This window comes from Neoarius graeffei, chromosome 1 (assembly GCF_027579695.1).
Source record: "Neoarius graeffei isolate fNeoGra1 chromosome 1, fNeoGra1.pri, whole genome shotgun sequence".
Taxonomy (NCBI): domain Eukaryota; kingdom Metazoa; phylum Chordata; class Actinopteri; order Siluriformes; family Ariidae; genus Neoarius; species Neoarius graeffei.
Genome location: NC_083569.1, coordinates 80038407 through 80058306, shown reverse-complemented (window position 1 = coordinate 80058306; position 19900 = coordinate 80038407). Strand labels below are relative to the sequence as shown.

The window sequence follows — 19900 nt, the reverse complement described above, 5'->3', positions numbered from 1 at the left end:
AATGCAGTGTTTTCCTTTCTCCAAACATAACACTTCTCATTTACACCAAAAAGTTCTGTTTTGGTCTCATCCATCCACAAAACATTTTTCCAATAGCCTTCTGGCTTGTCCACATGATCTTTAGCAAACTGCAGATGAGCAGCAATGTTCTTTTTGGAGAGCAGTGGCTTTCTCTTTCCAACCCTACCCTATTTTCCTCAATAAATAAGTGACCAAGTATAATATTTTTGTCTCATTTGTTTAACTGGGTTCTCTTTATCTACTTTTAGGACTTGTGTGAAAATCTGATGATGTTTTAGGTCATATGTATGCAGAAATAGAGAAAATTCTAAAGGGTTCACAAACTTTCAAGCACCACTGTATCTTATCTTAAAAAGGTAAACTTTATTATATTCTATATTCATAAAGTGAAATATTTCAAGCCTTTCTTGTTTTAATTTAGAGGATTATGGCTGCGGCAGTGGTCGATGGGGGCCTTTGTGTGGAGTTTGCATGTTCTCCCTCCCTGTGTCTGTTTGGGTTTCCTCCGGGTGCTCCAGTTTCCCCCCACAGTCCAAAGACATGCAGGTTAGGCTGATTGGTGGCTCTAAATTGTCCGTAGGTGTGAATGTGAGTGTGAATGGTTGTTTGTATCTATGTGTCAGCCCTGCAATGATCTGGTGACTTATCCAGGGTGTACCCCACCTCTCGCCCATGGTCAGCTGGGATAGGCTCCAGCTTGCCCACAACCCTGTAGGACAGGATAAGTGGCTACAGATGATGGATGGATGGATGGATGGATGGATGGATGGATGGATTATGGCTGCTCAAGAAAATCAGAAATTCAGTATCTCAAATTATTAGAATATTTCCCAAGAGCAATCAACAAAGGATTTACAATATAGAACTGTCCAACTTCTGAAAAGAATGTTCCTTTATACACTCAATATTTGGTTGGGGCTCCTTTATCACAAATTACTGCATCAATGCGGTGTGATATGGAGGCGATCAGCCTGTGGCACTGCTGAGGTGTTATTGAAGCCCAGGTTGTTTTGATGGTGGCCTTCAGCTTGTCTGTATTTTTGAGTCGGGTGTTTCTCATCTTCCTCTGGAAAATACCCCATAGACTTTCTATGAGGTTCAGGTCAGGTGAGTTGGCTGGCCAATCAAGTACAGCAAAGCATTGGTAGTAGTTTTGGCACTGTGGGCAGGTGCTAAGTTCTGCTGAAAAAGGAAATTGGCATCTCCATAAAGCTTGTTAGCAGATGGACACAGGAAGTGCTCTAAAATCTCCTGGTAGACGACTGCATTGACAGTGAAAGCACAGTGAAATTCGTCCTCTGCATTTAACCCATTTGAAACAGTAAACACACACACGCATGCACACACAAGCAAGTGAGCAATGAGCACACACACATACCCAGAGCAGTGGGTAGCTATGCTACAGTGCCTGGGGAGCAGTTGGGGAGTAGGTGCTTTGGTCAAGGGCACTTCAGCCCAAGGCTGCCCCATGTTAACCTAACCGCATGTCTTTTGAACTGTGAGGGAAACCGGAGCACCCAGAGGAAACCCATGCAGACACAGGGAGAACATGCAAACTCCACTAAGAAAGGCCGCTGTTGGCCACTGAGCTTGAACCCAGAAGCTTCTTGCTCTGAGGTGACAGTGCTAACCACTACACCACCATGCTGTAAAATCTCCTGGTAGATGGCTGAACTGATTTTGGACTTGATACAACACAGTGGACCAACTCCAACAGATGATGTGGCATTCCATGTCATCACAGACTGTAGAAACTTCACACTGGACTTCAAACACCTTGGATTCTGTGCCTCTCCACTCTTCCTCCACACTCTAGGATGTTGATTTCCAAACAAACAAAAAAATGCTTTCATTTGAAAAGAGGACTTTGGACCACTAAGCAACAGTCCAGTCCTTTCTCTCCTTAGGCCAGGTAAGATGCTTCTGACATTGTCTCTGGTATACAAGTGGCTTGATATTAGGAATGCAACAGTTGTAGCCCCTTTCCTGAAGACGTCTGTGTGTGGTGGCTCTTGATACACTGACATTAGCCTCAGTCCACTCCTTGTGAAGCTCTCCCAAGTTTTTGAATCAACCTTTCTTGACAGTCCTCTCAAGTCTGCAGTCATCCCTGTTGCTTGTGCTGCTTTTCCAGCCAGCCTTTTCAGTAATGACCTTCTGTGGCTTACCCTCCTTGCCGAGGGTGTCAGTGATCTTCTGGACAAGTCTACAGTTATCTTCTGCAAGTCAGCAGTCTTCCCTTTGATTGTGGTTGTGTGTACTGAACTAGACTGAGAGATACATGGTATTTATACTTGTAAACATTCCCTGACTGGGGCGGATGCCGAACAGATGGGCAGGTGGATACAGTTCAGATTCTTTCTTTTTTATTTTCAAACAGAACAAAAACTCACTTTCCAGCAGATTCAGAATGAACATAGACAGAACAAAAACAGTATGCACTGATCAGTCACAACTCTGGCCAGAAGCACCTCTCTCCACTCCTCTCCCCCTGTTATCCACTTCTTGTCTGTGGCAGCAGGGGCATGGTCAAGTGTTGGTCTGTGACCGAAGGGCGGAGTCAGGGAAGGTAAGTGGCAGAATCACTGCACCTGATGTCTATTAACATGTGTTTGTGTGTCTTCCCCAGTGACCGTGCCCTACATGAGGAGAGAAAGAGTAGAGGAAGGGAGCTCTCTCCCCAACCAGATGACTTGTGTGTGTGTGTGTGTGCACGGGTGACTGGGAGAGTGTGAAAGAAAGCTGAAAAGCAACAATAAAAGTTGTGTGAACTCAGTTCTGGCCTGCCATCCCTCTGTGCTCCACCCACCCATACGAAGTGGTACAGTGGTGCCGAAACCTGGGACGGAGCACAGAGAAGAACAGCCCCATGGAGTCCTCCCCCTTCGCAGACCTGATCCACACCCTTGCCATGGCCCAGCAGAGCCAGCACCAGGTGCTGATCACCTTCCGGAAGGAGCAGGAACAGAGGTTCGAGGCCCTGGTGCTGGTGCAGCAGGAAGATCGACAGGCGTTCCGGCACCTCCTCGCGTCGGCGGGGTCCACCACCTCCGCCGCTGCGGGCCCTTCCCACTTCACCCTAATGAAGATGGGCCCGCATGACGACCCCAAGGCCTTCCTCACGCTCTTTGAGCAGGCAGCAGAGGCCACAGGCTGGCCAGTGGAACAGCACACGGCGCGCCTCCTCCCCCTGCTAATGGGTGAGGCGCAGCTGGCCGCGCTACAGCTCCCCACCGACAGCCGGCTGGTCTATGCGGCCCTCCGCCAGGCCGTCCTCCAGGGTGTGGGGCGCACCCCCGAAGAACACCGACAGCGCTTCCGTGCTCTGCGCCTGGAGGAAGTCGGCCAGCCATTCACGTTTGGCCAGCAACTCTGGGACGCCTGCTGGTGGAGGCTGAGGGCTGACAACCGCGACGCCAAGGGAATTGTCGATCAGGTGGTACTGGAACAGTTCATCACCCGACTACCCAAAGGGACCACAGAGTGGGTCCAGTGCCATCGCCCGGCATCACTGGATCAGGCCATCGAGCTGGCGGAGGACCATTTGGCGGCTGTTCCGACGGCAGGACAGCAGATTTCCTCTTCTCCCCTCTCCTCTCTCTCTCTCTCTCTCTCCCCCTCCCCTTCTGTGTCTCACCCTTGCCCCGTTCCCCCATCGCGGAGGTGGGGGCCGGTTCCACCCCAGCCGGCTCGCTGCACCAGTGGTGCCCTCCTGTTTCCCACTTCTGTGTCTGTCTCTTCCCCCTCAGGTGAGTGAGCCCCAGAACTCCGGTGCAGCAAGAAAGCCCGGGCCGGTTTGCTGGTGCTGCGGGGAGCCGGGCCACCTCCAGCAGCAGTGCTCGGCAATGGAGGTGGGCATGGTGGTTCGGATCCCCGACACGCCAGGAGCCGCCCTCGATTGGGCCGGAGCGTGTTGCATACTGGTGAGTGTCCAAGGGGATACATATCAGGTGTTGGTGGACTTTGGCTGTAATCAGACGTCAATCCACCAAAGCCTGGTGCAAGATGAGGCACTGGGGGGAGCACAATTGGTGAAGGTGTTGTGTGTGCACAGGGATGTTCACAACTACCCTTTAGTGTCGGTCCACATTCTTTTTCGAGGAGAAAAATTTAGTGTAAAGTCAGCGGTTAATCCTCGCCTTACCCACTCGATAATTTTGGGGACTGATTGGCCAGGATTTCGGGAGTTAATGAGGCATGAAGAGTGGGTCCTGCCTTAGTTCAGCAGGGGGAGGTCTCGGTGTGGCATTGGCGGGAGCAACTGTCACAGAGCCATCTACGTCATCACCGTGTCAGAGGGAGGAGCTGCAGGCTCCTCCTCCTTCTCTCGGGGAATCCCTTGTGGATTTCCCATTAGAACAGTCGTGAGATGAGACTCTGCAGCATGTGTTTGACCAAGTGAGAGTAATCGATGGTCAAACACTCCAGCCAAACGCCACCCCGTCCTTCCCCTAATTCTCCATTATGAGGGATAGATTATACCGAGTGACGTAGGACACTCAGGCTAAGGAGCCAATTACACAGCTTTTGATTCCAAAGAGCCACCGGGAATTAGTATTCCAGGCGGCTCACTTTAATCCCATGGCTGGACACTTGGGGCAGGATAAGACACTAGCCTGAAAAAGGGCTGGTTCTATTGGCCAGGGATTCATGGCGATGTCTGTAGGTGGTGTACGGCATGCCACGAATGCCAGTTAGTAAATAAAGCGGCCATTCCAAAAGCGCCTTTGCGCCATCTCCCATTAATCGAGACCCCATTCGAAAGAATTGGGATGGATCTCGTCGGGCCATTAGATCGGTCAACACAAGGGTATCGCTTTATTTTAGTTCTGTTGGACTATGCAACACGATACCCGGAAGCAGTGCCTCTTCGCAATATCTCAGCACGCAGTATTGCGGAGGCGCTCTTCCGCGTCATCTCCTGAGTTGGAATCCCCAAAGAGATTCTGACTGATCAAGGCACCTTGTTTCTGTCACGCATACTGAGCGAATTGTATGGGTTATTGGGAATTAAGCCGATCTGCACCAGCGTTTATCACCCACAAATGGACAGTTTAGTCAAACGGTTCAATCGCACCCTCAAGAATATAATTTAAAAATTTGTTTACGAGGACGCACGTAATTGGGATAAATGGCTTGAACCCTTGTTATTTGCAGTGCGAGAGGTCCCACAGGCCTCCACGGGGTTCTCCCTGTTCGAATTATTATATGAGCGTAAGCCACGCAGCATCCTAGATATACTGCGGGAAAATTGGGAGGAGGGACCTTCCCTGAGCAAAAATGAAATTCAATACGTTATTGACCTAAGTGCAAAACTCCACACACTCACATACCTAACCCAGGAGAATTTGCAGCAGGCCCAAGAACGGCAAACCCGCCTGTACGACAGGAGTACGTGCCTTAGAGAGTTCGCACCGGGAGATAAAGTACTCGTACTGTTGCCCACATCGAGCTCCAAATTGATCGCCAAGTGGCAAGGACCCTTTGAGGTCACACGGCAAGTCGGGGATGCCGACTATGAGGTGAGGTGAACGGACAGGGGTGGGGCGCTACAGATTTACCACCTCAATCTGCTCAAACTCTGGAATGAGGAGGTCCCCGTGGCATTGGTGTCAGTGGTTCCGGAGAAGGCGGAGCTGGGGCCAGAGGTTCAAAAGGGAACATTGACATCGCATACCTCTCCAGTCCCCTGTGGAGACCACCTCTCCCCGACCCAACTCGCGGAGGTTGCCCAGTTGCAGACCGAATTTTCGGACGTGCTCTCGCCCCTGCCCGACCGCACCGACCTCATAGAACACCACATCGAGATGCCCCCGGGGGTGGTAGTGCGCAGCTGCCCTTACAGGCTACCCGAACACAAGAAAAAAGTGGTTCAGGAAGAACTCGATGCCATGCTCGAAATGGGCATCGTCGAGGAGTCCCACAGTGACTGGAGCAGCCCGGTGGTCTTGGTGCCCAAGGCCGACGGGTCGGTCCGGTTCTGTGTTAGCTATAGTCAACGCGGTGTCTAAATTCAATGTGTACCCAATGCTTCATATTGATGAGTTGCTGGATCGACTAGGCACAGCTTGCTTTTACTCGACACTGGATTTGACAAAGGGTTATTGGCAGATCCCCTTGACTCCACTATCCTGAGAAAAAAACAGCCTTTTCCACACCGTTTGGCTTACACCAATTTGTTACACTTCCTTTTGGGCTGTTTGGGGCTCCCATTACGTTCCAGCGGCTTATGGACAGGGTCCTCCACCCCCCACACCACCTACGCTGCCACATACTTAGATGACATAATAATCTATAGTAATGACTAGCCGCGGCATCTGCAACACCTGAGGGCCATCCATAGGTCACTGAGGCAAGCGGGTCTCACGGCCAACCCGAAGAAGTGTGCGATTGGGCGGGTGGAAGTACGGTATCTGGGCTTCCACTTGGGCAATGGGCAGGTGCATCCCTAAATTAACAAGACAGCAGCGATTGTGGCCTGCCCGAGGCCCAAGACCAAAAAGGGGGTGAGACAGTTCCTGGGGCTGGCTGGCTACTATTGTAGGTTTATACCTAATTATTCAGACGTCACCAGCCCGCTGACTGATCTGACTAAAATGGGGGCACCAGATCCGGTCCAGTGGACGGAGCAATGCCAGCAGGCTTTCTCTGAGGTGAAGGCTGCACTGTGTGGGGGGCCACTGTTACACTCTCCTGACTTTTCTCTCCCCTTTATGTGACAGATGGATGCGTCAGACAGAGGGCTGGGGGCTGTTTTGTCCTAGGAGGTGGAGGGGGAGTACCATCCAGTGCTGTATATCAGCGGAAAGCTGTCAGTGCATGAGGGGCACTACAGCACCATCGAGAAAGAGTGCCTTGCCACCAAGTGGGCGGTCCTCACCCTCCGCTACTACCTGCTGGGACCCCCTTTCACCCTCTGTTCGGACCACATGCCCCTCCAGTGGTTCCACCACATGAAGGATGCCAACGCGCGGCTCACCCATTGATATCTGGCACTCCAGCCCTTTAACTTCAAGGTGATCCACAGGCTGGGAGTGCAGATGGTCGTAGCAGACTTCCTCTACTGTCAAGGGGGGGGGGTGTCGGCTGCAGGCCGGATGGCCGCCCGGCCTGAGTCGGGTGGTGGGGGTATGTGGCAGCGGGGGCGTGGTCAAGCATTGGTCTGTGACCGGAGGGCAGAGTCAGGGAAGGTAAGTGGCAGAATCACTGCACCTGATGTCTATTAATGTGTGTTTGTGTGTCTTCCCCTAGTGACTGCGCCCTACATAAGGAGAGAGAGAGTAGAGGAAGGGAGCTCTCTCCCCAACCAGACGACTTGTGTGTGTGTGTGCCCAGGTGACTGGGAGAGTGTGAAAGAAAGCTGAAAAGCAACAATAAAAGTTTTGTGAACTCAGTTCTGGCCTGCCGTCCTTCTGTGCTCCACCCACCCATACGAAGTGGTACATTGTCATTACAAACAAACATACAGACACATCACACTAATTATCAACAGGTGCTTTCATTTTGCCACTGACCTTCCCCAGCTTCACTCTCCATTCACAAACGAACACTTGACCATGCCCCTGCTGCCACAATACTGTTTTACTCAAACTCAAAATGAAATATTCTCATATTTTGAGATTTTTTTTTTTTGCTTTGTTGGCCATAATTATCCAAATTAAAATAGAAAAATGCTTGAAACATTTTAGTTTAAATGTAATGATTCTAGAAAAGTTTATCTTTCTAAAATAACTGATGGAAATATTGAACATTTTCCACAATATTCTAATTGTTTGAAATGCACTAGTAAGCTGACACTCTGTTGCTGTTACTGCATTCACCTTTATTGTTTTTGCTGTTATTGTTCATATTTTTCATAAATGTATTCAATTTTTATAGTAACTTCCCTCACACAGTTCTGCCAATAATGTTTACTTTAGATGACTTGAATGACAGAAAAAGAGTCTGATGCTCAAAGTTTTAGCATATTGGCAAATCTAAAACAAACAGTTGAATAAAAAGAATAACTAGCCAGGTTTCTATCATATCAGTGAAACTGGATTATTGCATTATGGAGCTTTCTCATTGGAAGGACATATGTGTTTTGTTTTTAGAGCTAACAGCAAAATATGACCATTATCTCTTACATCTGAGATAAAAAAAAATGAAAGTCTTTTTTTTTCTTTTAGGAAAAACACTTTTGCATCTGCACTAGCAATAACAATGTTGCCCATGGTGTCAAAACTCACAGAAATAATGAAAATACATTAACTAAAAAATTAGTACCAGCAACACTAAATACATGACAAATATTTCAATATAAACATATTTAATGTGTTTCTTTGTGGACATTTCCTTTAACTGTCTATAGTTTCTGTTACAGAACTTTTGGTATGTAGGGATATAACACAGACACTTACCCTGCATGTACTTGTGAAAGCGGTCCATTTCTCCTGTGCAGTACAGCAGCTTCTGGATCAGGTGTTGCTCGCATGTTTTTTTAGTCATAAACATCACGAACAGAGACCCACAAGTATCAAGCAGCTGAGTCTCTGTCTCTCTCTTGCTCTTTCCCTCTGTTGGAGACAGTGTCTCACTCTTTCTAATTCACATACACTCCCTCTCTTTGTCACTATCTCACTCTGATGTTCTCCTTGCCACTCTGATGGTTAATGTGAACACCAAAACCAGTAAGGTAGTTTTTGGGTAATGTATTGAGCCTTCATGAACAGTAAGGAACAAAGTCCACTTTGTGTTTCCTTTCCCACTTTACAGTTTTCTGTTAATCTCCCACCCTGCATCCTGTTTTAGGAAATATTTCTTAACTCTGTGTGCTCCATATTGTGATACTGTACTTATAGATCAAATCACTTCTAAATTTTTACTGGAAAAATTTCCAGAAAAGCAATATGTGGCAGCAGGGGCGTGGTCAAGCGTCGCTCTGTGACTGGAGGGCGGAGTCAGGGAAGGTAAGTGGCAGAATCACTGCTCCTGATGTTGGTTAATCTGTGTTTGTGTGTCTTCCCCAGTGACCGTGCCCTATAAGGAGAGAGAGAGCAGAGGAAGGAGGCTCTCTCCCCAACCAGACAACTGGTGTGTGTGTGGATAGATAGAGTATCTAAAGTCTGAAAAGACATAAAATAAAGAGGTTCTTGTGGAACTTAATTCTGGCCTGCCGTCTTTTCTGTGCTCCACCCCCACGAACTGCTACAGTGGTGCTGAAACCCGGGATTCGAGCACAGGAAAAAGAACAGCCCCATGGAGTCCTCCTCTTTCGCGGACCTGGTCCACGCCCTCGCCACAGCCCAGCAGAGTCAGCACCAGGCGCTAGTCACCCTCCGAAAGGAGCAGGAGCACCGGTTCGAGGCCCTGGTGCTGGCGCAGCAGGAAGATGAACAGGCGTTCCAGCACCTCCTCACGTCGGCAGGGTCCACCACCTCTGCCGCTGTGGGCCCCTCTCCCCTCACCCTCACTAAGATGGGCCAGCATGATGACCCCGAGGCCTTCCTCACGCTCTTTGAGCAGGCAGCAGAGGCCTCGGGCTGGCCGGTGGAACAGCGCGCAGCGCGCCTCCTCCCCCTGCTAATGGGTGAGGCGCAGCTGGCCGCACTACAGCTCCCCACCGATCACCGGCTGGTCTATGCGGACCTTCGCCAGGCCATCCTCCACCAGGTGGGGCGCACCTCTGAACAACAGCGACAGCGCTTCCGCGCTCTGCGTCTGGAGGAAGTCAGCCGGCCGTTTGCATTTGGCCAGCAGCTCCAGGACACCTGCTGGTAGTGGTTGAGGGCTGACAACCGCAACACCGAGGGGATCATCAATCAGGTGGTACTGGAGCAGTTCATCGCCCGTTTACCGGAGGGAACCGCGGAGTGGGTCCAGTGCCACCGCCTGGCGTCGCTGGATCAGGCGATCGAGTTGGCGGAGGACCATTTGGTGGCTGTTCCAATGGCAGGACAGCAGACATCCTCTTCTTCCCTCTCTCTCTCTCTCTCCCCCTCTCTCCTCCTGTGTCTCGTCCTCGCCCTGTTCCCCCACCGCGGAGGCGGGGGCTGGCCCCACCCCAGCCGGCCCGTCGCACCCGCGGTGCCCTCCCGTTTTTTCCTTCTGTATCTGTCTCTCCCCCCCCCAGGTGAGTGAGCCCCAGAGCACCGGTGCAGAGAGGAAGCCCGGGCCGGTTTGTTGGTGCTGCGGGGAGCCGGGCCACCTCCAACAGCAGTGCTCGGCGATGGAAGTGGGTGCGGTGGTTCGGATCCCCGACATGCCAGGAGCCGCCCTCGATCAGGCTGGAGCATATCGCATACCGGTGAGTATCCAAGGGGATACATATCAGGCTTTGGTGGACTCTGGCTGTAATCAGACCTCAATCCACCAAAGCCTGGTGCAAGACGAGGCATTAGGGGGAGCACAGGGGGTGAAGGTGTTGTATGTGCACGGGGATGTTCACAGCTACCCTTTAGTCTCAGTCCACATTCTTTTACGAGGGGAAAAATTTAGAGTAAAGGCGGCGGTTAATCCTCGCCTCACCCACTCGATAATTTTGGGGACTGATTGGCCGGGATTCGGGGAGTTAATGAGCCATCGAGTGAAGACTGGGTCCTGCCGTAGTTCAGCAGGGGGAGGTCCCGGTGTCACTTTGGCGGGAGCAGCTGTCACAGAGCCGTCTATGTCATCTCCGCGTCAGAGTGAGGAGCAGCAGGCTCCTCCTCCCTCTCTCAGGGAATCACTTGTGGACTACCCGTTAGAGCAATCATGAGATGAGTCTCTGCGGCATGCGTTTGACCAAGTGAGAGTAATCGATGGTCAAATGCTCCAGCCAAACACCACCACATCCTTCCCCTATTTTTCTATTATGAAGGATAGGTTATATCGAGTGACGCAGGACACTCAGACTAAAGAGCAAGTCAAGCAGCTTTTGATTCCAAAGAGCCGCTGGGAATTGGTATTCCAGGTGGCTCACTTTAATCCCATGGCTGGACACTTCGGGCAGGATAAGACACTAGCCCGAATAATGGCCCAGTTCTATTGGCCATGGATTCGCGGCGATGTTCATAGGTGGTGTACGGTGTGCCGCGAATGCCAGTTAGTAAATCCAGTGGCCATTCCAAAAGCGCCTTTGTGCCCTCTTCCATTAATTGAGACTCCGTTCGAAAGAATTGGGATGGATCTCATCAGGCCATTAGATCGGTCAATATGAGGGTATCACTTTACTTTAGTTTTGGTGGACTATGCAACGCGATACCTGGAAGCAGTGCCTCTACGCAATATCTCAGCATGCAGTAGTGTGGAAGCGCTCTTCCACATCATCTCCTGAGTTGAAATCCTGAAAGAGATTCTGACTGTCCAAGGCACCTCGTTTATGTCACGTACACTGAACGAACTGTATGGGTTGTTAGGTATTAAGCTGATCCGCACCAGCATTTATCACCCACAAACGGATGGTTTAGTTGAACGGTTCAATCGCACCCTCAAGAATATAATTAAAATATTCGTAAATGAGGACGCACCTAATTGGGATAAATGGCTCGAACCCTTGTTATTTGCAGTGCGAGAGGTCCCCCAAGCATCCACGGGGTTCTCCCCGTTCGAATTGTTATACGGGCATAAGCCGCGCGGCATTCTAGATGTGCTGCAAGAAAATTGGGAGGAGGGACCTTCACCCAGTAAAAATCAAATTCAATAAGTTATGGACCTGCGCGCAAAACTCCACACACTCACACACCTAACCCAGGAGAATTTGTGGCAGGCCCAAGAACGGCAAACCCGCCTGTACGACAGGGGTACGCGCCTTAGGGCGTTCGCACCAGGAGATAAAGTTCTCGTACTGTTGCCCACATCGAGCTCCAAATTAATCGTCAAGTGGCAAGGACCCTTTGAGGTCACACGGAGAGTCGGGGACGTCGACTACGAGGTGAGGCGAACAGACAGGGGCGGGGCGCTACAGATTTACCACCTCAATCTGCTCAAACTCTGGAATGAGGAGGTCCCCATGGCATTGGTGTCAGTGGTTCCGGAGAAGGTGGAGCTGGGGCCGGAGGTTCAAAAGGGAACACTGGCATCACGTACCTCTCCAGTCGCCTGTGGAGACCACCTCTCCCTGACACAACTCGTGGAGGTCGCCCAGTTGCAGACCGAGTTTTCAGAAGTGTTCTCGCCCCTGCCCGGCTGCACCAACCTCATAGAGCACCACATTGAGATGCCCCCGGGGGTGGTAGTGCATAGCCGCCCTTACAGGCTACCCGAACACAAGAAAAAAGTGGTTCGGGAAGAACTCGAGGCCATGCTCGAAATGGGCATCGTCGAGGAGTCCCACAGTGACTGGAGCAGCCCAGTGGTCTTTGTACCCAAGACCGATGGGTCGGTCCGGTTCTGTGTGGACTATAGAAAAGTCAACGTGGTGTCTAAATTTGTCGCGTACCCAATGCCTCGTATTGATGAGTTGCTCGATTGACTAGGCATGGCTCACTTTTACTTGACATTGGATTTGACAAAGGGTTATTGGCAGATCCCCTTGACTCCATTATCCCGAGGAAAAACGGCCTTTTCCACACTGTTCGGCTTACACCAGTTAGTCACACTTCCTTTTGGGCTGTTTGGGGCGCCCGCTATGTTCCAGCGACTGATGGATAGGGTCCTCTGCCCCCACGCCACCTATGCGGCCACGTACCTAGATGACATCATTATTTATAGTAATGACTGGCCGCGGCACCTACAACATCTGAGGGCCGTCCTTAGGTCGTTGAGGCGGGCGGGTCTCACAGCCAACCCGAAGAAGTGTGCGATTGGGCAGGTGGAAGTATGGTATCTGGGCTTCCACTTGGGCAACAGGCAGGTGCGTCCCCAAATGAACAAGACAGCAGCAATTGGGGCCTGCCCGAGGCCCAAGACCAAAAAGGGGGTGAGAGAGTTCCTGGGGCTGGCTGGCTACTATCATAGGTTTATACCTAATTATTCAGACGTCACCAGCCCGCTGACTGATCTGACTAAAATGGGGGCACCAGATCTGGCCCAGTGGACAGAGCAATGCCAGCGGGCTTTCTCTGAGGTGAAGGCTGCACTGTGCGGGGGGCCACTGTTACACTCCCTTGACTTTTCTCACCCCTTTACGTTGCAGACGGACGCGTCGGACAGAGGGCTGGGGGCCGTTCTGTCCCAGCAGGTGGAGGGGGAGGACCGCCCCGTCCTGTACATAAGCAGGAAGCTGTCGGTGCGTGAGGGGCGCTACAGCACCATCAAAAAGGAGTGCCTGGCGATCAAGTGGGTGGTCCTTGCCCTCCGCTACTACCTCCTGGGGCACTCTTTCACCCTCTGTTCGGACCACGCGCCCCTCCAGTGGCTCCACCACATGAAGGATGCCAATGCGCGGATCACCCGTTGGTATCTGGCACTCCAGCCCTTTAATTTCAAGGTGGTCCACAGGCCAGGGGCGCAGCTGGTTGTGGCGGACTTCCTCTCCCGTCAAGGGGGGGGGAGTCGGCTGCAGGCTGAACGGCTGCCCGGCCTGAGTCGGGCGGTGGGGGTATGTGGCAGCGGGGGTGTGGTCAAGCGTCGGTCTGTGACCGGAGGGCGCAGTCAGGGAAGATAAGTGGCAGAATCAATGCACCTGATGTTGGTTAATCTGTGTTTGTGTGTCTTCCCCAGTGATCACGCCCTATAAGGAGAGAGAGAGCAGAGGAAGGAGGCTCTCTCCTCAACCAGATGACTGGTGTGTGTGTGGATAGATAGAGTATCTAAAGTCTGAAAAGACATAAAATAAAGAGGTTCTTGTGGAACTTAATTCTGGCCTGCCATCTTTTCTGTGCTCCACCCCCACGAACTGCTACACAATACTATTTAATCTGTAAAGTACACCGTAATGAACATCATGCTTAAAGTAACAGACTGACCAAAAATAAAATGTACTCACCCCAAATGTATTTGATCATCCAGAATACAAAGGAGAATATATCTGGATTTAACAATGAATTAGTATGTTATCATTATATTCATTTCTACTGTGTAATTTCATCTCCAAATTTCCTTTATTCACATCTCCTACTCTAGTCTGAATCTATGTGTGGCACTAAACAATTTTATGATGACTACTGCTTTTTGCATATATGACTTTTTTCTTTAGATATCAGTGTGTCATACAGTTTCAGGAACCACATAAGCAAGTTAGTTTGAACATCTTGATGCAAAAATGGTGGTAATAAATAAATGTAAATAATATGAATAAATCTACAGCAGGGGCGGCACGGTGGTGTAGTGGTTAGCGCTGTCACCTCACAGCAAGAAGGTCTGGGTTTGAGCCCCGTGGCCGGCGAGGGCCTTTCTGTGCAGAGTTTGCATGTTCTCCGCGTGGGTGTGCTCCGGTTTCCCCCACAGTCCAAAGACATGCAGGTTAGGTTAACTGGTGACTCTAAATTGACCGTAGGTGTGAGTGTGAATGGTTGTCTGTGTCTATGTGTCAGCCCTGTGATGACCTGGTGACTTGTCCAGGGTGTACTCCGCCTTTCACCCGTAGTCAGCTGGGATAGGCTCCAGCTTGCCTGCGACCCTGTAGAACAGGATAAACCGGCTAGAGATAATGAGAAATCTACAGCATATATTCTTATGTATTTTAGTTACATCAGCCTTGTAGCCTAAATAAGCAAAATTCAGCTGCCAAATATGTCTGTCGTGATGAGATTTTTTTTTTTTTGCCTAAAATGGAACGCATTTGCTTTCTGTTCAAATAAATGCACCTGTGGTGAACTGTTTTGAACTTTGAAAACTACATGCTGAGGGCTTGAAGTGACAAATCACTGTGGTACTGTTTATATCATACACAGTTTGGGGTGGACTTTCTTATGTATTGGCAAATAGTAAGAACACAGCATGTGCTTTCAAAGAGAGAGAGAGAGAGAGAGAGAGCAGGTGAGCAAGTATGGGCACTGATGGTAACACATACCAGGTACCATCAACATTTCTCATTGCTGTCACCTTTGCATTGAACAGACTGCACCTCTCAGTGCCACTGATTGTAAAACTGTCTGTCTGTCTGTCTGTCTTTAAAGGTTATTCAGATAAAGTGTTCCTACTTGTTTTTTCTCTCTCTTTCTTTTAAATGTTTGTTCTATGAATTATACATTTCATCATTATACGCCTGATTGAGCACCTCATGACTAACTGACGTGACAGAGAATGGAGACCAACAAAACAGGGACAAACAACATTAAATAGTTTAATTTTGGCAGCACCAGATGAGCCCACCTGGTGACAGAGGGATCATCTGCATCTGGGCTTAAGTAATGATACCTTTATAATCAGGTGGTCTGGCAGACAGATCAGCCTCCCCCCCGATTTTCTGTGTGTGTGTGTGTGTGTGTGTGAGAGAGAGAGAGAGAGAGAGAGATGTGATATATGTGCATTGGGTGTTTTATGGCAGGGTCCACATTGATATTCTGCTCTCGGCTTAACCTTAATCAGTAGCAGCTTGTATTCTTGGTCACTTTGGAGCACGAGGCCACTAACATTTAAAGGACACAAACATGAATAAATACATGCCAAGAGATTTGTGTGTGAATGACGGAGTAAGAGAGAGTTAATGATTAGATTAGATTAGATTAGATTAGATTAGATTAGATTAGATAAAACTTTATTGATCCCTTTGGGAGGGTTCCCTTAGGGAAATTAAGATTCCAGCAGCATCATTAACATACCTGTCAACCCTCCCGTTTTTCCCGGGAAATCCCTTATTTTGACTTATTTCCAGCTGTCTTCCCGTTTTTTTATTTTCCCGAAAATATCCCATATTTTCACAATATAAAAAAGTCGGTAGGTCCAGAATTCATGATGTGCCTCTGACAGGAGTTTACAGCAGGAAGTCGGGCCATGAATTCACGTCCCCGCCCTCTCAGGCATCAGTAATGACATAACTACGTCCGGAGGCGAGGCTGAACAAGTGATTAGGTCCAGTGTTGCCAGATTGAGCGGTTTCCCGCCCACGTTGGGCAGTTTCAAGTGCATTTTGGCGGGTTTTGAACATATTTTGGGCTGGAAAACGTTAGCAGTATCTGGCAACACTGATTAGGCCTGAGGTGAAGATGGCGATGCTAATAGCTAAGAAAAACATTAGCCTCTCTTTCTTTGATGATTTCAACAAGTGCGTGGCTGGAATGTTCCCAGACTCTTCCATTGCAAAGAAATTGTCCATGGGGAAAACGAAAGCCTCCCAGATAATCAAAGGTAAGCTACACATGTTTATATTAAGTATGCCCTGGTTAAGACCTCATAAATAGCCTAGTGTAAACTAATTGGTGTATTAACTGTTTTATCCACTCATTGTCTATTTTATTTTCTATCTGAAACTTACCCATTTTAAATCACTCTTGGTTTAATATCTTATATTACTCTTTATCTCTTTATTACTCTATCTATCTATCTATCTATCTATCTATCTATCTATCTATCTATCTATCTATCTATCTATCTATCTAGTGTTCCGAGGCCATGACTATGGTAAAACCATAATAAATTGCAATGAAATTGAATTTATTGACTGGTTATATAATGATCTTTCTTATTTTAACATAAGATACATATTTTAGCCCTTAATTTGGGAAATAACTGGTACCACTGAAAGCAAATAAAAATAAATGTATAGTTTATTCACAAATGCACTCTATAAACCATAAGCATATTGAGTTTGGGTCTTGGCTATCACCAACATGCACCAGAGTACAGGAAATCACAAATACTAGATAGAAAATTGCCCCCCATTCAACTACACACCCACTTTTGGTGAAGGGTATGACTTTCTGAAATTTTCCCTTATTTTGAGTTAAAAATCTGGGAAATATCCCTTTTTTTCAAACCTCAAAGTTGACAGGTATGATCATTACAGATAAACAGAGAAAAGAAATGGAGAAAAACTTCTAGATAAATTAAAATAAATTAAGTATTTACATATACAAATATAAAAGAATAAGACATGGGGAAGAGAGGAAGGAGGGAGGGGGGAAAGGGGGGAGAAGTGGGGTTAGGGTAAGTGTGTGTGTGGGAGCAGGAAAGATATTGCATTTTATATTGCACATTATATTGCACATTGTCCAGTATTGCTTATTGTTAGGCTAGGCTAGGCTACTGCTCCTTCCCATCCTCTGTCCTCCTGTTACCCCTCCTCCCCCCCAGAGAGGAGTTGTACAGTCTGATGACGTGAGGGACAAAGGAGTTTTTTAGTCTGTTCATCCTGCACTTGGGAAGGAGCAGTCTATCACTGAACAGGCTCCTCTGGTTGCTGATGACGGTGTGCAGGGGTGACTGGCATCATCCATGATGTTCAATAGTTTGTCCATAGACCTCTTCTCTGCCACCATCACCAGAAAGTCCAGCTTCATGCTGACCACAGAGCCGGCCCACCTGATCAGTTTGTCCAGCCTGGATGTGTCCTTCTTGGATGTGCTGCCCCCCCAGCACACCACGGTGTAAAACAGGACACTGGTGACCACAGACTGATAGAACATCCACAGGAGTTTCCTGCAGATGTTAAAGGACTGCAGCCTCCTAAGGAAGTATAGCCTGCTCTGTCCCTTCCTGTATAAGTGATTAGTGTTGCAAGTCCAGTCCAGCTTGCTGTCCAGCCACAGCCCGAGGTACTTGTAGGAATCCACAGCCTCCACCTCAACTCCCTCGATCAGAACTGGTCGTGACCTTGGTCTGGACCTCCCAAAGTCAATGACCAGCTCCTTGGTCTTTGAGGTGTTGAGCTGCAGATGGTTCCTGTTGTGCCACACAGCAAAGTCCCTCACTAGGCTCCTATACTCCTCCTCTCTGTCACTGATACACCCAACGATGGCAAACTTCTGAGTGTGACACAGCTCCGAGTTGTAGCAGAAGTCCACGGTGTACAGGGTGAAGAGAAGAGGGGCCAGCACCATGCCCTGGGGTGCTCCAGTGCTGCTAATTACAGTGTCAGACGTGATGTCCTTCAGCCTGACGTACTGCGGCCTGTCAGTGAGGTAGCTGGAGATCCAGGTGACCAGGCAGGGGTCCACTCTCATCCTGTTCAGTTTGTCCTGAAGCAGTAGGGGCTGGATGGTGTTGAAGGCACTCGAGAAGTCCAAGAAGAGGATCCTCACTGTGCCATTTCCCTTATCCAGATGTGAGTGGGCTCGGTGTAGCAGGTAGAGGATGGCGTCTTCCACACCAACACCTGCCCGGTACGCAAACTGCAGACAGTACTGGGTATGTTGTACCTGGGGTCTGAGGAGGCTGAGGAAGGGCTGCTCCAACGTCTTCATCAGATGTGAAGTGAGCACCACCAGTCGGAAATCGTTCAGCTCGCTGGGCCAATTCTTTCTGGGAACTGGAACTATACATGATGTCTTCCAGAGGGTTGGCATTCTCCCCAGCTGCAGGCTGAGGTTGAAGATGCATTGGAGTGGTTCACCCAGTTCAGCAGCGCAGGTCTTCAGTAGTCATGGACACACCTTGTCCGGGCCTGCTGCTTTCCTGGGGTGAAGCTTCCTCAGTTGACCTCTGACCTGGTCTGCAGTAATGCATGGAGGAGTCTGTGTTGAGGTGGGGGAGGAGGGGGCTGCTGTGATGACTGGGGGAGGTGTGTTGAGGGAAGGAGAGATGGCTGCAGTGAGGGAGAGGGTGGGGGGGACATGGGCTGGTTGAACCGATTGAAGAAGTCATTCAACTCGTTCGCCCTCTCCACTGTCCCTTCAATGACTCTGGTCTTTGTATTGTGGCCTGTGATGGTTTTCACACCTTCCCAGACCTCCCTCATGCTGTTCTCCTTTAGCTGTCCTTCGCTTCCCTCATGCAGTGTTTCACCTCCTGCTGTGCTGCTTTCATCGCCTCCCTATCCCTGCTCCTGAAGGCGGCCTTCTTCCTGTTGAGGACAGCTTTGACTTCCTGTGTTACCCATGGCTTGTTATTAGGGTAACACTGTACAGTCTTAGCGGGGGAGACCATGTCTGCACAGAAGTTGAGGTAATCTGTCAGTGTGTCAGCCCCTCTATGTCCTCACAGTGTGGGCTAAGCAGCACATCCCAGTCCGTGATGTCATAGCAGTCTCTGAGGGCATCTTCCATTTCAGGGGACCACCTCCTGATAGAGCTAGTTGTTGCAGGCTGCCTTTGGACTAGGGGGGTGTACTTCGGCTGTAGACAAACCAGGTTGTGGTCAGACTTCCCTAGTGGGGGGAGGGGTGTGGCTCTGTATGCATCCCTCACATTAGCATACAGCAAGTCAATTGTCCTGTTGTTCCTTGTTGGACAATTCACAGCCTGGTAAAAAGCAGCCAAAGTAGAGTCCAAAGTAGCATGATTAAAGTCCCCAGAAATAATCATAAATGCCTCAGGGTGCTGTGTCTGCAGCCTTGCTGTGACAGAGTGAATCCTCTCACATGCAGTGGCTGCATCTGCCTTCGGAGGGATGTAAACACAGATGGTGATCACATGACTGAACTCCCTCGGCAGATAATATGGCCGCAGGCTAACGGCTAGCAGCTCCAAGTCCGGGCAACATAAAACTGTCTTTACGGAGATATGTCCCGGGTTACACCAGAGGTTGTTGACATAAATGATGAGTCCCCCACCTTTGCTTTTCCCGCATGTTTTAGTGTCTCTGTCAGCTCTCACAGCAGTGAATCCCCGCAGGTCCACGTTAGTATCTGGTACAAGGTGTGTTAGCCATGTCTCTGTAAAGATAAATAAGCTGCTCTCCTGGTAAATCTGCTGGTTGTTCAGTGCAGATAGCTCGTCGACTTTATTCGGCAGCGAGTTCACATTCCCCATGATAATGGAGGGAATGGATGGTTTGTAGCGCCACCGGTTGTCCGCTAGCCTAGTCTTTAGCTTAGCTCCAGCTTTGCAGCCCCTGGGTTTCCTCCTCAGCTCTGCCGGGATGGGGTGTCATATCCCAGCTC

At 49.5% G+C, this 19900-nt stretch overlaps 1 protein-coding gene across 1 annotated transcript in view; it reads right to left on the bottom strand.

Moving 5' to 3' along the window:
• Window positions 1-8514, bottom strand: part of si:dkey-183c6.7 (urea transporter 2) — a 63384-nt gene extending 54870 nt beyond the window's left edge. Inside the window, exon 1 of the mRNA XM_060933956.1 lies at window positions 8421-8514. Coding sequence (XP_060789939.1) covers window positions 8421-8514 — 94 coding nt within the window. The remainder of the gene's footprint in view (window positions 1-8420) is intronic.
• Window positions 8515-19900: the final 11386 nt, after the last annotated feature.